This window comes from Populus alba, chromosome 11, assembly GCF_005239225.2.
Source record: "Populus alba chromosome 11, ASM523922v2, whole genome shotgun sequence".
In the NCBI taxonomy this organism is placed as follows: domain Eukaryota; kingdom Viridiplantae; phylum Streptophyta; class Magnoliopsida; order Malpighiales; family Salicaceae; genus Populus; species Populus alba.
The window spans coordinates 16,387,908-16,408,008 of NC_133294.1; the positions used below are offsets into that span (position 1 = coordinate 16,387,908).

The window sequence follows — 20,101 nt, forward strand, 5'->3', positions numbered from 1 at the left end:
GAGTTCTGGTTTTGAGACCATGGCAACAAGTGGAGAGCTAACACACACACACACAGAAACAACAAAATCTCTAGTAAACTAGATGGCAGATTTAAATGCAGAATGCTCTGTAGCGTCATATCATCCCAACGATGAGAGTGATGAGTTTTTGATCGAAACAAATATTGCAAGACAGGAATTAACAAGAAGAACTGACTAGCTACAAATCAGATTAGCGAATGTCTTCCCAAAAGAGTTAAAAGGAAGAAACGGAAATGGTTTATTTGGCTCCCAAGAAAGCAGGAGGTATAATCTAGCAGCTGATAGCATTCATCAAACATGAGCTTGGACAAAAATGAGTAAAGATCCAGCAACCTGCAACAATGGTAATAAGTTCATCAAAGTTCCTATTAACATGCTCAATTAGGATCTGGAAATGGTAGGGATCAAACATGATCATCAATAGATATTAAACGCATATTTGTATGTAAAATGCAGAAAGCAAAACGAACCGCAATATCAGATAGATAGATTTATCCAGATTTCAGAAACCATCAATATCATCAAGATAACCCAAATGAAACAAAAGACCCCAACACCCTACCAGTCAAACCGCAAACAATCAAATGCATCATAGGAGATGGAGATAAAAAAAAATGATCATACCCAAGATCAAAAGCAAGGCAATCCTGTGAAACTAAGATTTTTTAGGCCAGCCAGATTCAAAGATGACACAAACAATCAAGAATCTGACCTTGAAACGAACCCCGGAATTGTGGATAGAAACTGGGGATCCTTGCATTAAGAGTTCATGCTATTTTTAGGTTGATTTAAGAATCATCACGTGGGATTATGTCGCATTCCAAGGAGATATCTAATCCAAGGTCAAACTTTAATGAACTCTAAACTATTTACGAGGAGTGCTTTTGTGTCTTTGTCTACGTTTATGTCAGAGGCTGGTCAAAAGGAAGAGCAACCAATCATGTCGCAGTGAAATCTGACTCCTGCGGTAAAGACCAGACAGCAACATCTTGTGACCTGTAGATTAGCAAATAGCAAATAGCTAGCTACCGTGTCGTTGTCATGGACTGAAGCTATGAAAAAACTCATGTCCTAATGAACCCCATTTTCGTGGGGTTTAATGACACTAGATTTACTTATGAAATTGATTTTTGATAAAGACAAGACTTGTAAAACAAGAGATTGTTGGTAATTTTAAGACTTGAGATGGCTTAACAATTGATTTGTTGTGCATAAACACAGAAGACCGGTGCTGTTTTTCTCATCCATTTACGTCTTTGATTCTTCACAAGTTCATCTGTAATCCCTGCAACTTGCTTGAAAAATATTGCAGCCTTGTGAGGTAACCCACCTGAGTTGACAAATGCATCTCGAGTTATATTATCTTGAAGAACAATAACACGCAAAGACACGCCGGTAGATAGGGCCCGCGCTATACTGCTCGATGGCATAAAATATACTCGGCTAATTTAAATAAAACAAATAAAAATAAAGTAACATGATAAAAAAATAATAACATATACAAATATATATTATTATATTATTATTATTTTATATTTAATAATAAATAATACTCAAATAGTTGATACTGATATAAATATCTGAAACCAAATTAATATGATATAATATCTAAATTTCTTAAGTATTAAATAATATGTAGATTATAAATATAGTAGAACTTCACATGTGGACACTCATTATTATTTCTATAGCTAACAATACTAGATTTTTACGGATTAACCTGGTCAAATTTAGTCTAAAATTGTTTATATTAACACAAGAAAAAAAAATATCGAGATATTTTTTGATAAAAAATATCAATCATAATTAAATTGATTCGGTGGTTTATTCAATAACATGATAAACCAAATATTTTTTTTCAAATCAATCTTCAAATCAAATATAACAACTATTCTCTTCATACATTGCAACACCTCCCAGAAAAATTCCGGCTACCATAATTATATGCATCTAATTGCCAGAAATAAACAAGCAAATAAAAAATCTTATATATAAATAAAAAGAAAAGGAAAAAACAATCTTCGGCCCAACAAAGTTCTAAAGGAGCGTAGCTTTAGAAGTCTTTAATCACAAACAAGCGACGTGCACTGCTAGGCCCATTGCAACTTCTCCAGTCAAAAATAGAAGCCCAACTTGGATGTCAAAACTGGAAGCCATTGCTTTCCTTTTTATTAATTTGATAAATTGATTAGAGAATAGTTGACGCAGCTGGGAACTAAAGATAATTTGATTTATTACAAATTAAAATTACTTTTAAAGACTAAAAAATATTATAATTATATGAAAAATTAAAAATATTTTTTATTTTTTTTATTAAAATCTCACTTGTCAAAAAATTATTACAATCTTTTAAATAAAAAGTCTTAAAAAATCGTAAGACTAAAAAAGAAAAATAAGCTAATAAAATTATTTTCTTCAAAATAAAAAACAAAAAATATATATTTTCCTATAATAAAAATCACACATCAATAATTTCTCTAAAACCGCAATAACCATCTTATAAAAAATTTGTTTGAGAGCATGATAGTAGTTGTTTTTTAAAGTGTTTTTATTTTAAAATATATTAAAATAATAATTTTTTATTATTTTTTTAAAATTAATTTTGATATTAACATATTAAAATAATATAAAAAATATAAAAAATATATTAATTTAAAATAAAAAATAAAATATGTTCTTTAAAAAACATTCTCAAAATACAATGCAACACTACCTAAAGCGTGCATCCTATTACAAGAACATTGACAGCGTCGGTTATATCCTCTTTTCAATCCCACGAGAGCTTTACTTTTCATCAACTCAATGGGCACTTCATCATTATTGAAGAATTCATGATAATATGAGAGTGTTATAACTTTGTTTTTTTGTGTTTTTTTTTAAAAATATTTTTTATTTAAAAATAAATTAAATAAATTTTTATTTTCTATATTAGTGTATTAAAAATATTTAAAAAATATTAATTTAATATATCTTCAAAAAACACAATTTCAAAATACACCAAAACATAATTACAAACTAAAAGACTCAAGCTAGCTTTAAATATCATGAAATAATATTATTTAAAAATAAAATTTTAAATTTACTTGAACATATCATTGTTCTTCAAAATATAACCCAGGTCAAGATTTATATAAGCTCTGATTGATAAACGTGGTTTAACCTTTTTTTTTTAAAGTATTAAATTGATGATTTTTAAGTATTTTTTAATATTTTTTATGTTAATATAAAAAAATAACAAAAATATAAAAACAACTTTTTAATTTATTTTTAATTAAAAAACAAATAAAAAATCACAATTTAAACTAGTTAACAAAGCGAATACCTACAAGTAACGAACTCATTCAGAAGGGTCCAACTTATATAACTGGACTCTCTCGACCCTTTAGATATTGACTTCTTAAACAGTCATACAAATCAATGGTCCAGATCATCTGATCCAAACTGCAGACGATAGGATGACCCCCACCATGATGATCCCAAAAAGACAACTTGTTAAAAAACAAAGGCTGTAGGCTCCTCCTCCTTTCACATCTCAAGAGGTATTACTGTGATCTAATCTGTAATTGGCCACTTTGATTTTCAAACAAGCAAGACTCCCTTTTTTGTCTTGCCTCACTCTCACACCTCACAAGATCTCACCTTGTCTACCCTCTTTCTCTTCAACAATTCACATGTCCTCCTCTCCCCAACAAATGAAATCATCTCCAGACCTCACTTCCTTACCTTAGTTCTCACTCTTTCCCTTTATCTCTCTAAAAGGTCCCATCTTTCTCCTCTACACGACCGCATTAGCACTTCTCTGTATAAAGCTCCAATCTTTTTCTCTGAAAACATCCATTTTCTTCAAAACCCATTTTGCATTTCCTTGAAAGAGTCCATTGAGAATGAGTTCACAAGCACCCAAATCAAGTAAACCATCAAAACCCCAGAACCAAAACCAACCCACATCAAGATCCTCCTCTTTATCAACCCATTTGGCCATGGTTGAACTCAAGCAAAGAATCATAACTAGTCTCTCTAAACTTGCAGACCGTGACACTCACCAGATCGCCCTTGAAGACCTTCGCACACTAACAGAAACAATCTCTCCTGATGCATTACCGCTGTTACTAAACTCTCTCTATGACTCACTTTCTGAATCCTCCAATTCAAAACCCTCTGTGAAGAAAGAATCTTTACATTTGCTTTCTCTTGCCTGTCAATCTCATAGAGATTTAACAGTACCCCATTTGACAAAAATCATTTCTTGCATTGTTAAGAGGCTTAAAGATTCAGATTCTAGTGTTAGAGATGCTTGTAGGGATGCTATTGGGGTTTTATCGGGGTTGTATTTGAAGGGTAATGGTAGCTGTGGGGATAGTAATGGTGCGGGGCCTATGGTGGGTTTGTTTGTGAGGCCTTTGTTTGAAGCAATGGGAGAGCAAAATAAAATTGTGCAATCTGGTGCTGCTATATGTATGGAAAAAATGGTGGAGTGTGCTTCTGTAGACGGGGATAATGGTGGTGGTAATGTGCCAATTGGAGCATTTTATAAGCTGTGTCCAAGGATTTGTAAGTTGTTGAATGGACAGATTTTCCAGGCCAAAGCAGCTTTACTGGGGGTTGTAACGAGTTTGTCCAAGGTTTGTGAAACTTGGTCGTTTGATTTTATTTTTCATTTTGGCAATATGTAAACTGTGTTCCTTTTTATGATAATTTGGTTGGTGTATATTGTTAATTATGCAAGTCTGTTTGTTTTATGAGAAATTGTGGCTGAAATGAATTTTTGTTTCGAGCTCTGTTATTTTGTTTTGTTTTTTTTTTCTGTGTGGTTCGAATATATTTTGTTGGGAAGGAGAAGGAACAACTGGTTGTTCTGATGATGTGTGATTGAATCTAAGCTTTCTGCGGTGATTCTGTTGAATGATGAATTGTAGGATACGCTTTTGCCAAGTTTGATAAGTGGTTGTTTTTATGTGTGATTTATATGGGTTTTGGCATTGTGCATGGATCAATGTTTGGTGAAGGCTTAATAGCGATTGAAATGAAAGGAATGAGAATTTGGAATTTTGCATTCGTTTTGTTTAATCATGCACTGTGTTTATTCATCTTGACAATCAGCATTGAAGAAAGAAGACATAAATTGTGGCTGGATATTTTTTCTTCTTCTTATCTGATCTGTAAACTAGAAAGTGCCAGAGGGAGGGAGAGGGAGGTACTACATACTGTATCCTTCAGCCAGCCAAAAACTTGTCAATTTTCAGAATTAGCTAGTCTAAATTTGTGACTTGCTTGGATGGCCAAAAAATGGGAGGAAAGAGACCAAAAGGTTGAGTTTTCTAGCATTACTTAAGAAGATCTGCTGCAAGCATCAATTGATAATCTATAAAGCATGGATTGAAAATTTGGGACATTGGCATAGGTTTTCTGTAATCCCTCTGTACAATCACTTTTGCCTCTTCCTTGACAGCCACCTTTCCCTGAAATCTCATTTTCTTCCCTGGGATAAGCTCTCTTTCCTCTTTTGGTATACTACCCATTTCTCTGCAAACCATGCAAAATGAACACACAAGTATTCAAATCCCCTAAACTTGTGAGACTCTTAAACCAATCTCCTATCAAATCCTCCTCAGCAGTATTTTCTTTTTCCATGCAGTTAGCAAATATTGGACTCAAGCAACAAATTGTACTTTCTCTTAAACTTGCTTACCATGACACCCATCAGGTTGCCTTGGAAAAGCTCCGTTCCATTACGCAATCCCTGCCCCCAGGCAGTTCCTGTGCTTCACAACTCCCTCTATCAATCCTCCTCTGACTGCACCAATAAACCCATTATCAAAAGGGTTTACTGCCAATGTCATCATGATTTAAAACTACCCTGTTTAACCAAAATCATTTCCCACATCATCAAAAGGCAGTTAGGACTGCTTGTTGTGACACGTATGGGGTTTTGTTGTGGGGTTGTTGGTTGAGCCACTATTTGAGGCCACGCAGGCGCCAAACAAAGGTGTGCAATTGGTGCTGCTATGTATATGTAGATGGTGGAATGTGCTGCAGCAGATAGCGTGTGGGGGGATTTCAGAAGCTATGCCCTAGGATTTCACGGTTGTTGAATAGTAAGAATTTCCTGGTCAAGGCTGTGCTTTTGGTGTTTTGAAAAGTTTGTTGCAGGTTTGGGCATTGTCAACCAGTTATATATGTTTTGAAAGTGTACATTATTTTCTTTTGGTTATAAGGTTGATGTTTGATTGAAAGAATTAAAAGTTGATGAGAATTTAGAGTGTGGCATAAGATTTGTTACTTTTTTTTATTTGGTTTAGGTTCATAATTTGTCCTACTCCAAATTGTAGCGCTTGAGAGAGAAAAAGATTGAAAACCTCAATCCGTTGGTGTAAATTCCAAATAGTTGCCATGATAATAAATTAGTTAGCTTTCTCTGATTCCTGCTTATTTCAATTCAGTACTTTTTAAGCAGTTTGAAGTGCCATTCAATTAACTAACTTACTGGTGTTTAGTGAAGCTACTTTAATTGTCTTGAGATTATGAATTAGCATAACTCAAATTAGATAGTTATAAATTCTAGCAACAAAGAAGCAAAATCCAGGAATTTTATTGAAAGTTGTGTTTTGTTACAGGTGGGATCAATTGCACCACAAGGTTTGGAACCATTGTTACAAAGCATTCATGACTGCCTCAGGAGTACAGATTGGACAACTCGTAAAGCAGCAGCTGATGCTTTAACTGCCTTAGCATTGCATTCGAGCAGCTTGATTGCAGATGGAGTTGCTATTTCCACGCTGAATGTGCTTGAGGCTTGTCGTTTTGACAAGGTACCTTATTTGAACTGTTTTCCCTTGACGTACTGTTTCTTTGCAGGTTCTTTTTACTGGATTAATGACTACTCTTGGTTATCTCACTTTAATAATTTTCAAGATTGACGGGCTTCCCTTGGTTTTTATGATTGTATTGTTGAATTCATGTTGGATGGTCTGATGCATACATTTTATTTAATGTTTCTTGTAACCTTGTTGAGGCTTAAATTAAGTTGCATTTAATGTGCATAGTTCCTAATGTTTTGAAGCGAACGCGGGAACTGTTAAAAGATGAAAAAACCAACAAAGCTACTCCCAAGTTTTGTTTCTGTATTTAGAAAAAAAATCTCATTTTTTATTTTGTTAAATTGAGATTGACTTGGAAAAAAAAAATTGGTTAATTTTTATACTTTTCAAGCATCAAGCGCTCCTCCTCATTTGGTGAAGACAGGCCCTCGTTTTTCTCATATTAATTTAATTTCTTTCCAATGAATATTTTATTGAATTCATATGACAGAGAAGAAAATTCAACAAATCCTATAAAATCTGCTTTGAATTTTCTGGGATGAAATGTCGAATCTAATGAAGGATGAGAAGGGCATTTCTAAACTGTTCTAGAAGCTGTCACTTAACAAAAATATATCATTCTCGTGGTTCTTATATCATTGATTTATGTTGTTGTGTAGTCTTTAGAGCTACATGTTAAATTTTATAGTTTTAAGGATGAAAAAGCTTATGCTTTTACTAAAATGTAATGCTTAAGAATAATGGAAAACAGGTTCAAGCTTCTTGATGCTGCCTTTTGAACTATCATTGTGTCCATTTAGTTACCATTTATTGGCTTAACAGATAAAACCTGTCAGAGATAGCATGACAGAGGCCTTGCAATTGTGGAAGAAGATTGCTGGGAAAGGAGAAGGTGTCCCTGATGATCAGAAAAGTTCCTCTCAGGGTGAGTATTTCTGTAATATTTTTCTTTCTGTAAATGAAGCTTCAAATATCTAACCTTTACTTCTTCACCATTTTCTTTATAATTAATGTTTAGATGGAGAGCGTCATGACTCAGCAGAGTTGTCAGATAAGAATTCAAATCCTAGTGACCGAAGAAAGGAGTCATTCTCTAGGGATGCATCCAATGGTACTTCTCCAGCCAAAGATTCAGCATCGAAAAGCAAAGGTGGAAGTATTCCTGACAAAGCAGTTGTAATATTGAAAAAGAAAGCTCCTGCCTTAACAGATAAAGAATTAAACCCAGAATTCTTCCAGAAATTTGAAAAAAGGGGTTCTGGTGATTTGCCAGTCGAAGTAATAGTTCCTCGTAGATGTCTCAATTCTTCAAATTCAAACAATGAGGAAGAATCAGAACCAAATGATTCTGAATCAAGGGGAAGGTCAAACCGCATGGGAAATAGCCAATCGGATGATATTCACGGAGCTTTCAACAACAAATTCCGTACCATGGAGAGAGGAGTTACTGGAAAAGATTTAAGAACCAGAGCATTTGATGATGAGAGGCTTGACATAAACCAGAGGGAGTCTTCTGGCAGTCGTGCAGGTTTCTCCAAATCTGATGGTCAATCTGAAGGATCCTTTGTAAATAATAAAGGAAATTGGTTGGCCATCCAGAGACAGTTATTACAGCTGGAGAGACAACAGGCTCATGTCATGAACATGTTGCAGGTCTGCTTATAATTTTACATTTAAGGAAATTGTTCTTATGCATTTTTTACTTTGCTAATGAGATACTTGATGTTTTAGGACTTCATGGGCGGGTCTCACAACAGCATGGTAACTTTGGAAAACAGAGTTAGGGGTCTTGAGAGAGTTGTTGAAGACCTGGCACATGATTTGACAATATCATCAGGTCGCAGAGGTAACAGCTTTGCTATGGGTTTTGAGGGATCTTCTAATAGACCTTCAGGGAAGTATAATAGTTTCTCTGACTACTCTAGTACGAAGTACAATGGGCGGGTCCCTTCTGGGGAAAGGTTTTCCCAATTGGATGTTACAGCTTCAGGCATGAGAGGAAGGGGCTCCCATTGGAGATCTGATGCATCTGATGCTTGGGATTTTCCCACTTATGGTGGTGCTTCCAGGAATGGACAGGCTGGTTCAAGGAGAGCTCCAGGCGGTGGTTCTTTGGATGTCAGATCACCTAGATCAGAACATGAAAGTGATCAGTTAGGCAGCAGGAGAGCTTGGGATAAAGGGGCTGGACCTGTTAGGCATGGTGAGGGACCTTCTGCTAGAAGTGTCTGGCAAGCCTCAAAGGATGAAGCTACTTTAGAAGCCATTCGGGTGGCTGGGGAGGACAGTGGGTTAGCTCGGACAGCAAGAGTGGCCATCCCTGAGATGACTGCAGAAGCTTTGGGAGATGATGATTTTGGGCAAGAAAGGAACCCTATCTGGACATCTTGGAGTAATGCAATGGATGCCCTCAAAATGGGTGACATGGATACAGCTTTTGCTGAAGTTGTGTCCACGGGGGATGATCTCTTGCTTGTGAAGCTTATGGACAGATCAGGTCCTGTTGTTGATCAACTTTCCAATGAGACTGCATGTGAGGTCCTGAATGCTATTGGACAGTTTCTAATGGAGCAGAACTTGTTTGATATATGTCTCTCTTGGATTCAGCAGGTATGGGTTTCCCTCCACTGAATATAAATGTGAGTTGCTTCATTTGAGTAATTCTTTGTGCAAACTTGTAGTAATAGGCTAATAGCATAAATAACATGCGGAACACTCTAAGCCAGAGTATCTGGTTGAGAAGTGTTTATAAATTCCCTCTAGATCTGCTACAGAAAATCGCTTGGAGTGCATAATAAAAACAGTAAAAAATTGATGCCACACACACCCTCCTCTTCTAGGCGTCATATAAGGTGCCTATAGCCTATTATGTCAGTAAAAAATTGATGCCACACGCACAACTGTTTTGCATCATGCACTGATAAATAACACCTGTTGTGCCTGGGTGTGATGTAATGGAAAAGAGAAAAATGTCTAGCTAATACGTATGGCATCAGGTATGGACTTGCTTACTGTTTATTGTTTGGCATTACATCAAACCCTCTATAATACCTCATGCCCCCCCCCCCCCCAATACAAGCTGGGAAAAGGAGATCATATAGTTGTCCGATTTCTCACTCTGGTTTGATTGTGCTTGTTTATCAGTTGGCAGAAATTGTGTTAGAAAATGGATCAGATGTCTTTGGCATTCCCATGGAACTGAAGAAAGATCTTTTGTTGAATTTGCATGAAGCTTCTACCTCGATGGAGCCCCCAGAAGACTGGGAAGGTGCGGCACCTGACCAGCTTTTGTTGCAGATGGCATCAGCCTGGGGAATTGAAATACAACAGTTTGAGAAGTAATCAATGGCTGAAGCACCTATTTTGCACCAGGATACTGTATTTTTATAAACAAATTTACTGGGGTGATGTGGTTATACGTCCTGAATTTTACGAATTAAATGTAAATTGGAAGACAAGTTTTTCGAACAAACATACGGGTTATATGGATTTAATCCAAGTTAAATGGGGCATTAATGTGTGGATTTGTTCAAGCTGAAAATCAATTCAATTCTTTTGTGCAGTTGGAAGGATGCTGGTTAAGGAGAAACTTCATAGTTCATACACTCACGTGCGTGTGGTTATTGAACAGATAAACAGCTGCAATATTACCATAACTATTTTTCATAAAATTCGGGTCAGTCTTTTACATGCTTGATGCAATTGCACCAGTACTAACTCCTAAACTCACCACTCACTAGAGATTTTACAGGTTGCTTGAAATAGCATCTATATATAGAGGACAACTTCATACATGTCCGTCCTCACCATGCATATGAGATTTGAAGATGCCACCGAAGCAGGACCAAAAAACACCCTCGCCTATTCATGGCCAAAACAGTGCAGATACATCATGAAATGCAGCAATTTGACTTCATGGTAGCTGACTAGCTGTATTGAGAAAGGCTCATGGAGCAAAATAGTTCCAAGAATGGAATCTGCCTTGACATCGAAAATGTGAACTCTGCTGGAATAGAACTCCATTCTCAAGGTAGGAGAAACCTCAAAATAGCATTTCACAACCCCTATCGAGATCCAATTGTCGCAATGGCGCCATATACCTACTTGGCGGAATACCAGTTTTGAGCACACTTTGCATCAACAGCTAGGTCCACTTTAAGAAAATTCTTGCCACCAAAGGGCTTGGACATGCAATCGACAACTATGGCCTTGGCAACCTCAGCTGACTCGGTTGGTCCTTCCAAAATCACTTCATCATGAACCTGTGTTTTTTATAATGGCACGCGGTTATAATGGCATGAAAAATCCTTGGAAGAAGGTAACTAAACCCTACAATTGAGACAACTTGGTTCAAATCAAAGGTAGAAATTAAGATATAAGTGGATGCAAGTTGCAGTCATATGCCAAAACATCAGAGGAAACGAACATCAAATGTTAACAACAAAAATAATATGTACCTGTAAAAGCAGCTTCCATCCAAGTTCCCTCAGACGATTGTTCTTTGATATTTCCAACATCGCACACATAGCAACATCAGCAGCACTACCCTGTAGCAGTCACCCAAATGAGATAGAGAGAGTAGAATTGGGCAAACTTAAGCGCATAAGAAAGAATGAAAGAACCTGCACTGGGGTATTGATAGCAGCCCGCTCAACATGACCTCTTAGAGAAGAGCTAGCATCAGTCAATGAAGGAAAGACACGAGCCCGTCCCAGCAATGTGTGAACACGTCCATCTTCTCTGGCTTCTTTCTTACGAGCTTGTTGCCATTTAAGCACTTCTTTTCTTTCTTTATACCAGAGATTAACAGTTTCCTTTGCTTCTGCCACAGAAACCTAGAAAAATAGATGGTAAAGACCATGCTGTGGATCGACAAGACTCAAAGCAAATCAGGACAGATCACTAATTATATTAGGTTTATTGGGTAAAGTTACCTTCCAATCCCTGGAAAGCCCCACTGGAGTCTTTCCATATGCAATTGAAAAGTTAAGCATTTTAGCTTTTCTTCTTTCAGAAGCAAAGGCATCCTGAAATATAAGTTCCCATTCAGTAAAATTAGGTAAGCCAAATTCTATGATTCTACTTCTTAAACATAACACAATGCACAAAAAAAATAGAAAAACATTGCCAAATCCTTTAAAGCAGAGCACATGCAAAAAAAATCACAAAAAAGATCCCATTGGCTTCACTTGAGAAGCACATCCACAAGCAGGTTCAAAGAATAATTCACAATTCACCTTCAACAGTGGAACTGGGGGTTTATCTTCACCAGGTTGAGGATACCACTCAAGAAGCACACGCTTTTTCTCAATGGCTTCACGAATATGCGGATACATGTTCACAGCTGTCCTTGAATGGAAATCTCCACCAGCTTTGAAAGCATCCAACATGCTCTTACAATTGGCAAGATGTGCAAGAACCCTAAGTTCCAGCTGTGGTATGAAAACATATTTCAATCAACCTTCACATATAGTGCTTTATTTATGTATATAACTCAAATGCTTACTTGCCCATAATCAGCAACAATAAGTGAATTTCCAGGTGCAGCTATAAATGCCTGACGGATCTTGTACCGATCTTTCTCTAAGGCAGGCTGATTCTGATTTATGGAAGAGAATATGTCAGCACTCTTTAATCTCTATTGCGTTCAGAAATAAAATAAAATCCAAGCTTCTTTTCTTGTCTTAAAATTTTGTAATATCAACTGACACACTCTTTAATCTCTACTGCATATAGAAAGAAAGCAACATTCAAGTTTCTTTTCTTGTCTTAAAATTTTGTAAAATTAACTGATAAACGACCATGAAAACTCAACCATTGTGTATCCTAACAACACTCCCAACCATCCTACAAAATGCCTTGGTAATTGACACCCCTGAAAAATAAAAATCAGAGCTTTTGCTGTCGAGATAGGAATAGTGGATGATATATATATATATAAAGTTAAAGGGCTCATGTCAACAATAGATTTCATAGTGGTTATGAATTATGATTAGCCAGAGCAGAAAAACAAAACACACATATTCGATAGATGCAGCAAACATATTATAGACTGACAATAAGTCATGTTCCATTCAGCACATAAGAATGAGAAGATTTTCATCTAAAGCACAAAGGCATCTTTGATGGAACATTGATGTCATTAATTCAGAAGTTCATTCTAAGATGTTAAAAAAGAGGTGAAAAAACCTGTAAATTTGGTCTCCTAGCTGATAAGCGCCCGGTTTCTGTATTGATATTCAGAGAACAATGAACACGCCCACTCTTGCCTGATAGGTTGCTGCTCTGTGGTAGAAAGACAACGATATCAGTATGAACTACCATGAAGATTTGGAGGTATAAAAAAAACATGGACAGGAAACGTGCTTAAACCAAGCACTGAAATCAAAATGTTACATTATCATTAGAAGAAAACAACAACCATCGTCATAGTTGTCATTATTGGGATTGGGGGGTCTGGGAAGACTGGCAATGGATCTTAAAGTTTCATTTTTTATCTTGTCAATTATTTTGCTTGAACCAGAGTGGGTTAGGCAGACAACCTGATGCTCCTAAGGATTTAACTTTGACTTTAGGTGAATGTTTAAGAAATATTCATGTCTGAGCTTTAATTATGTGGGAAGCTAGATGTGTCCTTAAAGGAGATGGATTGAGTTTTCTGAAGATTAAATGGATGGATTGACCTAGATGTGTCCTTCTAGGAGAAACTTTAATTATGTGGGAGGCTGATTTCAGTATCTGCAGAGGTTGCCTTCTAGTTAGTAGAGTTAGGGGGCAATTATGTTTTACAGATTGTTAGAAAATTTCAATAGTAGGAGGACACTTTGTGTAGGTTTATGATATAGGAATCCCTATTAGGAATCTTATTCCCTTTATAAGAAGGAATAACTCAAGTCTGTAAATATGCTTGTCGACTGTCAATTTCAGTATGAGGTTTACCATGACTACAGTGCAGTCCACTGCATCACAAAATCAAAGCCCCCCCCAACCCCCTCTTTTTTTACAGCTTTACAAAAATCTCAAACCATGTTTACATTGAACAAATATCTCAAACCACAAAACCTCAATGCCCCCAATACACTGGGGCAACCACAACACCACAGCACTATAAATGCATCTAATCAGGCATGTTAAACAAAATGATCAAAGGGAATGGCATCTAAAAATAGCAGTAAAAATCACCTGCAGGGGGAGGATGAAGTTGGATATCAAAGAATCAATGGAGCAAAGTTCACATAAAGAAGAAATAGCATGGCAAGCCTCAATCCCTTCTTCTGGCGTTTGAAACCTGCGCAGATTTCCTACATGACCAGATTCATTTTCATTCTCAACAACAGATAACTCTTTTGATTCCAAATCTTCATCTGTCATTGTCTCAGAATCATCAAAGACAACATCATCTAACTGCGAACCAGCAGCATCATTGACAACATATTCTGAAGAAATCTTCCTGGCCAAGGTCTTCAAAGCATCTCCGCTGACTGAAGGCCAACCAGAAGCTGTATACGTCTCAACAGGCAGATCAACTCTAATGCTACATAACTTGATGTCGCGAAATTTTGTGGGAGTCTTCTTGCCTTCTTCAATCACTTTATCAACATTTGGGACTTTGAATGTTTTAACTTCGGGAAGAGTAACGAGCGGATCCTTGCTGCAACGGAAAGCAATTAAAACAAATAAGGTGTTTTTCCCATCCACCCCAGTTTGGCTTAGATCAGATTCAGTACTAACTAGAGTGCAATGTCACTGCAATTCAACAGCATGCAGAAGCTTTTTTCAATGCAAGAGAACTTAATTTACAGAATTCAAGAATTCCATGGTACAAATACTGTTGTTCAAATTGCTAGGAAATTAACATTTAGGAGAATGTGTTCCCTTCCCAGGACAGGACTCAAATTTATACTTGGAAAGTATAGTCAATGAGAAGACTAATTGATGACACAAACATTTTGATATTTTTAGTTAAAGGACAAACAACAAAATGTAAGTACCTCCAGAAGAATTTAACTTTTACCTGTTACAAATACCACCAAAAAGTAGTTGGCGCAGTTGAGTATCACTTCCCACATTCATGTACTTGGCATCAGGGCAATACCTAGAGGCCCAATTGCGAAATCTACTAGCAGCAACCTCCTGTTCTGCTTTGGCCACCTTCTCCATCACAGCAAGATATACTCGATCAACCAGCATGCCCTCAGTTTCCATTCTAACTAGAATCTCCCCAAATGGTTGCCAATATTCCAGGTAGAAGTCAAACATAGATTTTTTAAGAACCGGCTTTCCATCCATATTCCATGGCATTTTAGATAGTTGGCTTTCCAAGCTTTTATAAAGCTGCAAAGTGCTTATTGCATCTAGAGCAGAATAACAGATCCATGGTTCTCGCGCTTCTCTTTGTAGCTCTTCAACAGGGGCAATGGTGGTCAATTTGCCTTCAGATCCATCTTTTTTCACCTTTTGCTTGCCAAAGATGTTTTTCATTGATACTTTACCAATCAACTCTTTATAGCATGGTTCTGCTCCACGCATGACCTTTTGGTCACCTGTAAGAGCTTCAAGAGAATATCCACCATTTATTCTTCTTGATGAATCCCATAATCGTGCCATGTGCATTGTATCAGCATGAAAACCAGAAACGGAAATCCCATAGTTCTCGATGACATGGTTATCAAAGCTGTAGTTGTGCCACACCTGCAGAAAGGATAGGCAACTTTAACGTTGGTCCAAATTGTATTCATGGACTGTGCATGCAGCCTAGTCATTGAAGCAAATGTAAGACAAGGCATGAACAGTTGAATTCTCTACAGGATAGACAAGGCTGGACTGTTTAATGTAGTCGACACCGATGGATACTTTACAAGGAAAAGGAAAGAGTCGATGCCTCTCACTGCTAAATACCAGTATTAAAGCATATAAGATCTAACTTTAAGCTTAGCTAACAGCACAAGACATTTCCAAAGGGGGGAAACAATGTCAGAGTCCAAGTCTTTGCCGACACCAAATATATACAAAGGTCTAAAGTAATTGCAACATCAAGCTTATACACATCAGTAACCTCACAATGCTGATATTACATCAAACATCTAAATGATCATAGTGCTATTTTAAGAAGCTGCAGATGAAGAGAGCATCAACAAATCAAAACTGACAAAATTTACCTTTTTTATGTCCGGGGATTCAAAAAACGGAGCAAATTCATGCAAAAGATCTCTGCCGCCACCATCAAGAACATCTACCCAGATACAAGATTTCCCATTTCCAAAATCTGCCTCCGGTCCAGAATAAATACTAAAGCATGTTATCTCTCCATGGTCAATGGGTGTTTCGTCTTTCACTTCAATCTTAGCAACCTATAAAGATACGATGATCAGAAATTTAAAGTATCTACATAGGTGGGATTTCCAAGAAATGGATAGACATGCATATCCTTTAAAATTCATGGACAGAAAATGTGATGAGGAATCCACAAGAATCACAAATGATAAATTTCAAATATCATAATATTGTAAGATTAAGTTTGATATTCATAGCAGGGCCATCTAGGACCATTCCATAAATGTAAAGCTGAAAGCTAAAAAACAGAGAAAATTTAGTTTCAAGTAAACCAAATAAATCTTAAAGATAAGCATGAGATGCCTATCTCTGCATAGCTAGGTGATATCCTGTTTTTATTAAACATGTTTCTGCAGTGTTTGTGTTTAGAATGAAGGTTAATTTTACAGAAGTCTTAAGAAACTTTTACCTCTCTTGGATTTTTGAGCTTTAATGCAACTCAAACATCTTGCTTCTGACTGGAACTTCAATATGAAGCCTGAGTAATATTCTGTTTGGGCTTAGAATTTGGTTTAATTTCTTAATGTTTGCAAGAAATTTGAGCATTTTTAAACTCATCTGATTTCCAGCCTTCCAACCCCTAGAAATTGTCCCTTTTAAACCATAATCACTGCATGATCAACTTCAAAAATTAACCTTTAACTAAAATTACTGCTCACAATACAAATCTTGCACTCTGAAACAGCTTCATATTCATGCATCTTGAGTTGATTTGATCATGCAATTTTGGGCTTAGTTTGTTGCCATTGAATCATCAAAGAGCTAATATATTTAAGTTTTTATGCCCATGCCTCCATCTGCTTAGGGCATTCCTACAGTCTACACTGGCATGCCTATCTACTGTATGAGCAATTGCATCAGAAAGGAAAATAATAAACAGAATTTATTACAATTTAAGTGCATACCTCAGTATCGCAAGCATGGATAAGATGCCTATACTGATTTGTAAGCTTACTAACAACCTCCCTTGCCATGGAAGCATTATCAACAACCAGAACCCTCTCATAAATATTAGTAAGCCTTTCATGAATGCCAGGCTTATGAGGTCTTCCATTGGTCTGGGCTTTATCAGTTGAACCAGTACCTGTGTGTCCAAGTTCTTTAGACTGGAACTGTTTCTCATTCTTCATTCTCTGCATGAATGATTCATTATTCAACACATCCTCTTTTAAAATGTCCTTCGAAGATAAACCATTTGGCCTTTTGTTATCAATCAGCCGACCAACATCCCTGGAAATTAATTGTTTCGGACTCTTTGGTTTATCTTGTATTCTGATTGCATTAATATCCATCTTTTCGTATTTAAATGAATAAGGGCTACAATCATATTCACGTTTCTGCTTGAACAGTTCAATACTTTTTTGCTTCCACAAGGCTCTTGTACCATCACATGGGATCGTAGTGACCTCAAAACCTGGAGGGGTATAAATTCTTGAAACTACCATCCTCTTCTCATCTCGCCTTTGCCTACCATCAATTACTCGCAATGGGATTTCCCCCAAAAACCTAACAAATACAGTGAACAGAAATTAAAGCATCAGAACCGAAATTCCATTAAGAAAGAGTAAAAAAACATGGACTGACTTTTTTAGTCAAGACCAATCAAATTGCTACCAAATGCAACACTCGGGAATTCATCTCACTAATCAATTTGATCAGTCCGGTCTACATAAACCAAATCAATACAACAATTTCTTTTTAAAAACAACAAACCCCTAATGATTGCTCAAAAATTGTTGGAACACCCCGAAAGAAAAAATGAACCTTTCTATCGTCATAGTCAAGCAAGCCATAAAGGGAGCAACATGAACCGACAAAAATGTGAGTATCGACTAAACTCAGAAGCCTACAAATATCACATTGTTCATTACAAAACAGAAAATTCCATCAACATAACTCTTCACTGCCCTACACTTCACTGCACTGCACTCAAAACCCAAACAAATAAAAAATAAAACTGGGTATTAAATAATTTCCAAAACTAAAAAATAAGGTAGAAAAACTAATAAATCAACAGATTAAGGTCTTAATATTAATAGCAAAGGCGAAGAAACCTGTGAAGAGCAACGGAGAAAGGCCTTGAAGAAGCAGCCCTGGAGGCAAAGCAAGGACAAGAGCGAGATAAGTTGAAATAAGAAGGGCACAATGGCCTAAAGGGACTAGTAGGAGTGGTGGTGCAGGTGACCCCCATAGCTAAAACCTCAGCAAACCTCCCCAGCTTAGCAGCTCTACTTCTGCTGTATAAAAGAGCCGTCTAGCAAGGGTTTTAGTGGCATATGTGTAAATATATCGAGCCTTGGATGGGGTTTGTGTTATCTGAGGTGGATTGCAAGTGGGACTGTGAAAGAAGCAGAGGCAGAGGCCATAAGCACAGAGTGACGAAGAGGAAGAGGGAAGGCCAAGAGGTCTAAAACCCTTGTGTTGTTTGTTTGTTTTGTTTTTTTTTTTTTTTTTGGTAGAAAGCTCATTTTTATTTTTTTATGGTTGCCAAATATGTGTCTTTGTGTATGATAATATTTCAATATTATTATTATTATTTTTTTGTTTTGGAATTAAGGCTTGTGAATGTTTTTATTTACAGATATGCCATTTAATGGGGGTGTATGGAGAACATGGTGGTCTAGCAATGCAGTGGATACTTATCTTATTTCTTATTCTTCTGGGAAAAATCACAGTATGTTCCAAAGTTACTAGATTCAAATTATATTTGTTTTGCATTAAAAAAATGATTTTTAATTTTTTTTTTTTAAATTATTTTTTTATTTGGATTTTTTTGAAATATTAAATAAAAAAATTAATTTTTTTTATATATTTTCAAACAAAAAACATTTTTTTTAAAAAATAATTAATATAATTATTTAAAATAATATTTCACTATACCATATGATTTGGTTTACATTGTAGGTCACGAGCTAAATATAAACATTAGTTGACTTAGGATAATTTAAAATAATTTATTTTAATTTTTTTTTATAATGATGTTATTTAAACAAACACTTAAAATTAAACCATTAAATTTGAAAAAAATAATAATGTATTTTTAAATAATAAACCCTTTAAAAATAACCGATACCACTATCCAAAACAATATTTTACTATACTATCCAATTTGGTTTAAGGTTTAGGTCATAAATTAAATAGAAATATTAGTCAACTCAAATAATTTAAAATAACTTTATTTTAATATTTATTTTTTAAAAATTATAACGATGTCATTTAAAAAAAATTAAATTAAAATTATGTTTTGATTAAATCTCAATTTGAGTCATTAAATTATCTCAATTCAACCAGGTTAATTTTCATTTATTTTTTTAAACTTAATATAATCAAGCCCAGTTGACAAACTAGTCCAAGTTTAATAAAATTGACTACAAACATCTTACAATGAGATATTAGTCTAATATTAGTATTTGAAAAGGGAATTATAATTAGTGGAGGTAGATTGTGTTTTACATGAAATAATTTTGAAAATTGACCCAATCGTAAGTGGATTATATCTTGAAGATCGATTAATTTTACAAAGAATATGTTATCAGAAATTTTTTTTTCTTTTGATGCAAATTGTGTTTGAGAACATAGTTAGAATCGTGTTTTTTTTTTTTAAATTTAATTGTTTTTGTTAATTTTATTTTAATGTATTGATTTTAAAAATAATTTTTTAAAAATAAAAATTTAAAACATTTCTAAACAAAAAGTATTTTAAACTGTAATTATTATCATAATTTTTAATAAATACATAATTAGAAAGAATAATCTAAGTTAATCTTCGAGTACTTTCAACTTTCAAGTGATAAATAACAAGATTAACTTCATGAAATATATATATATATATATATATATATATATATATATATATATATATATATTAACCAAAACAACAAAAAAAAAATTTTTGGTCTATAGCTACATTGTTTTTATTTAAAATAAAA

At 35.4% G+C, this 20,101-nt stretch overlaps 2 protein-coding genes across 3 annotated transcripts; one reads left to right on the top strand and one right to left on the bottom strand.

The window, feature by feature from the left end:
• Positions 1–3,589: 3,589 nt before the first annotated feature.
• Positions 3,590–10,361, top strand: LOC118047428 (microtubule-associated protein TORTIFOLIA1). The gene is made up of 6 exons (XM_035056726.2): positions 3,590–4,643; positions 6,636–6,830; positions 7,662–7,764; positions 7,858–8,492; positions 8,571–9,449; positions 9,984–10,361. The coding sequence occupies exons 1-6, from the start codon at positions 3,906–3,908 to the stop codon at positions 10,179–10,181; spliced, it is 2,748 nt and encodes a 915-aa protein (XP_034912617.1). The 5' UTR covers positions 3,590–3,905; the 3' UTR covers positions 10,182–10,361.
• Positions 10,362–10,459: 98 nt separating this feature from the next.
• Positions 10,460–18,642, bottom strand: LOC118047427 (DNA polymerase I A, chloroplastic/mitochondrial). Of its 2 annotated transcripts, XM_073412722.1 has the most exons (13): positions 18,227–18,367; positions 17,937–18,095; positions 17,078–17,678; positions 15,998–16,189; positions 14,854–15,530; positions 14,022–14,490; positions 13,029–13,124; positions 12,346–12,438; positions 12,077–12,271; positions 11,774–11,866; positions 11,462–11,674; positions 11,297–11,386; positions 10,460–11,101 (listed from the first exon to the last, which is right to left on the bottom strand). In XM_073412722.1, the coding sequence occupies exons 2-13, from the start codon at positions 17,963–17,965 to the stop codon at positions 10,940–10,942; spliced, it is 2,910 nt and encodes a 969-aa protein (XP_073268823.1). In that variant the 5' UTR covers positions 17,966–18,095; positions 18,227–18,367; the 3' UTR covers positions 10,460–10,939. The 2 variants fall into 2 exon arrangements, with proteins under 2 accessions (XP_073268823.1, XP_034912615.1); XM_035056724.2 differs by lacking the exon at positions 17,937–18,095 and having other exon boundaries at positions 18,227–18,642.
• Positions 18,643–20,101: the final 1,459 nt, after the last annotated feature.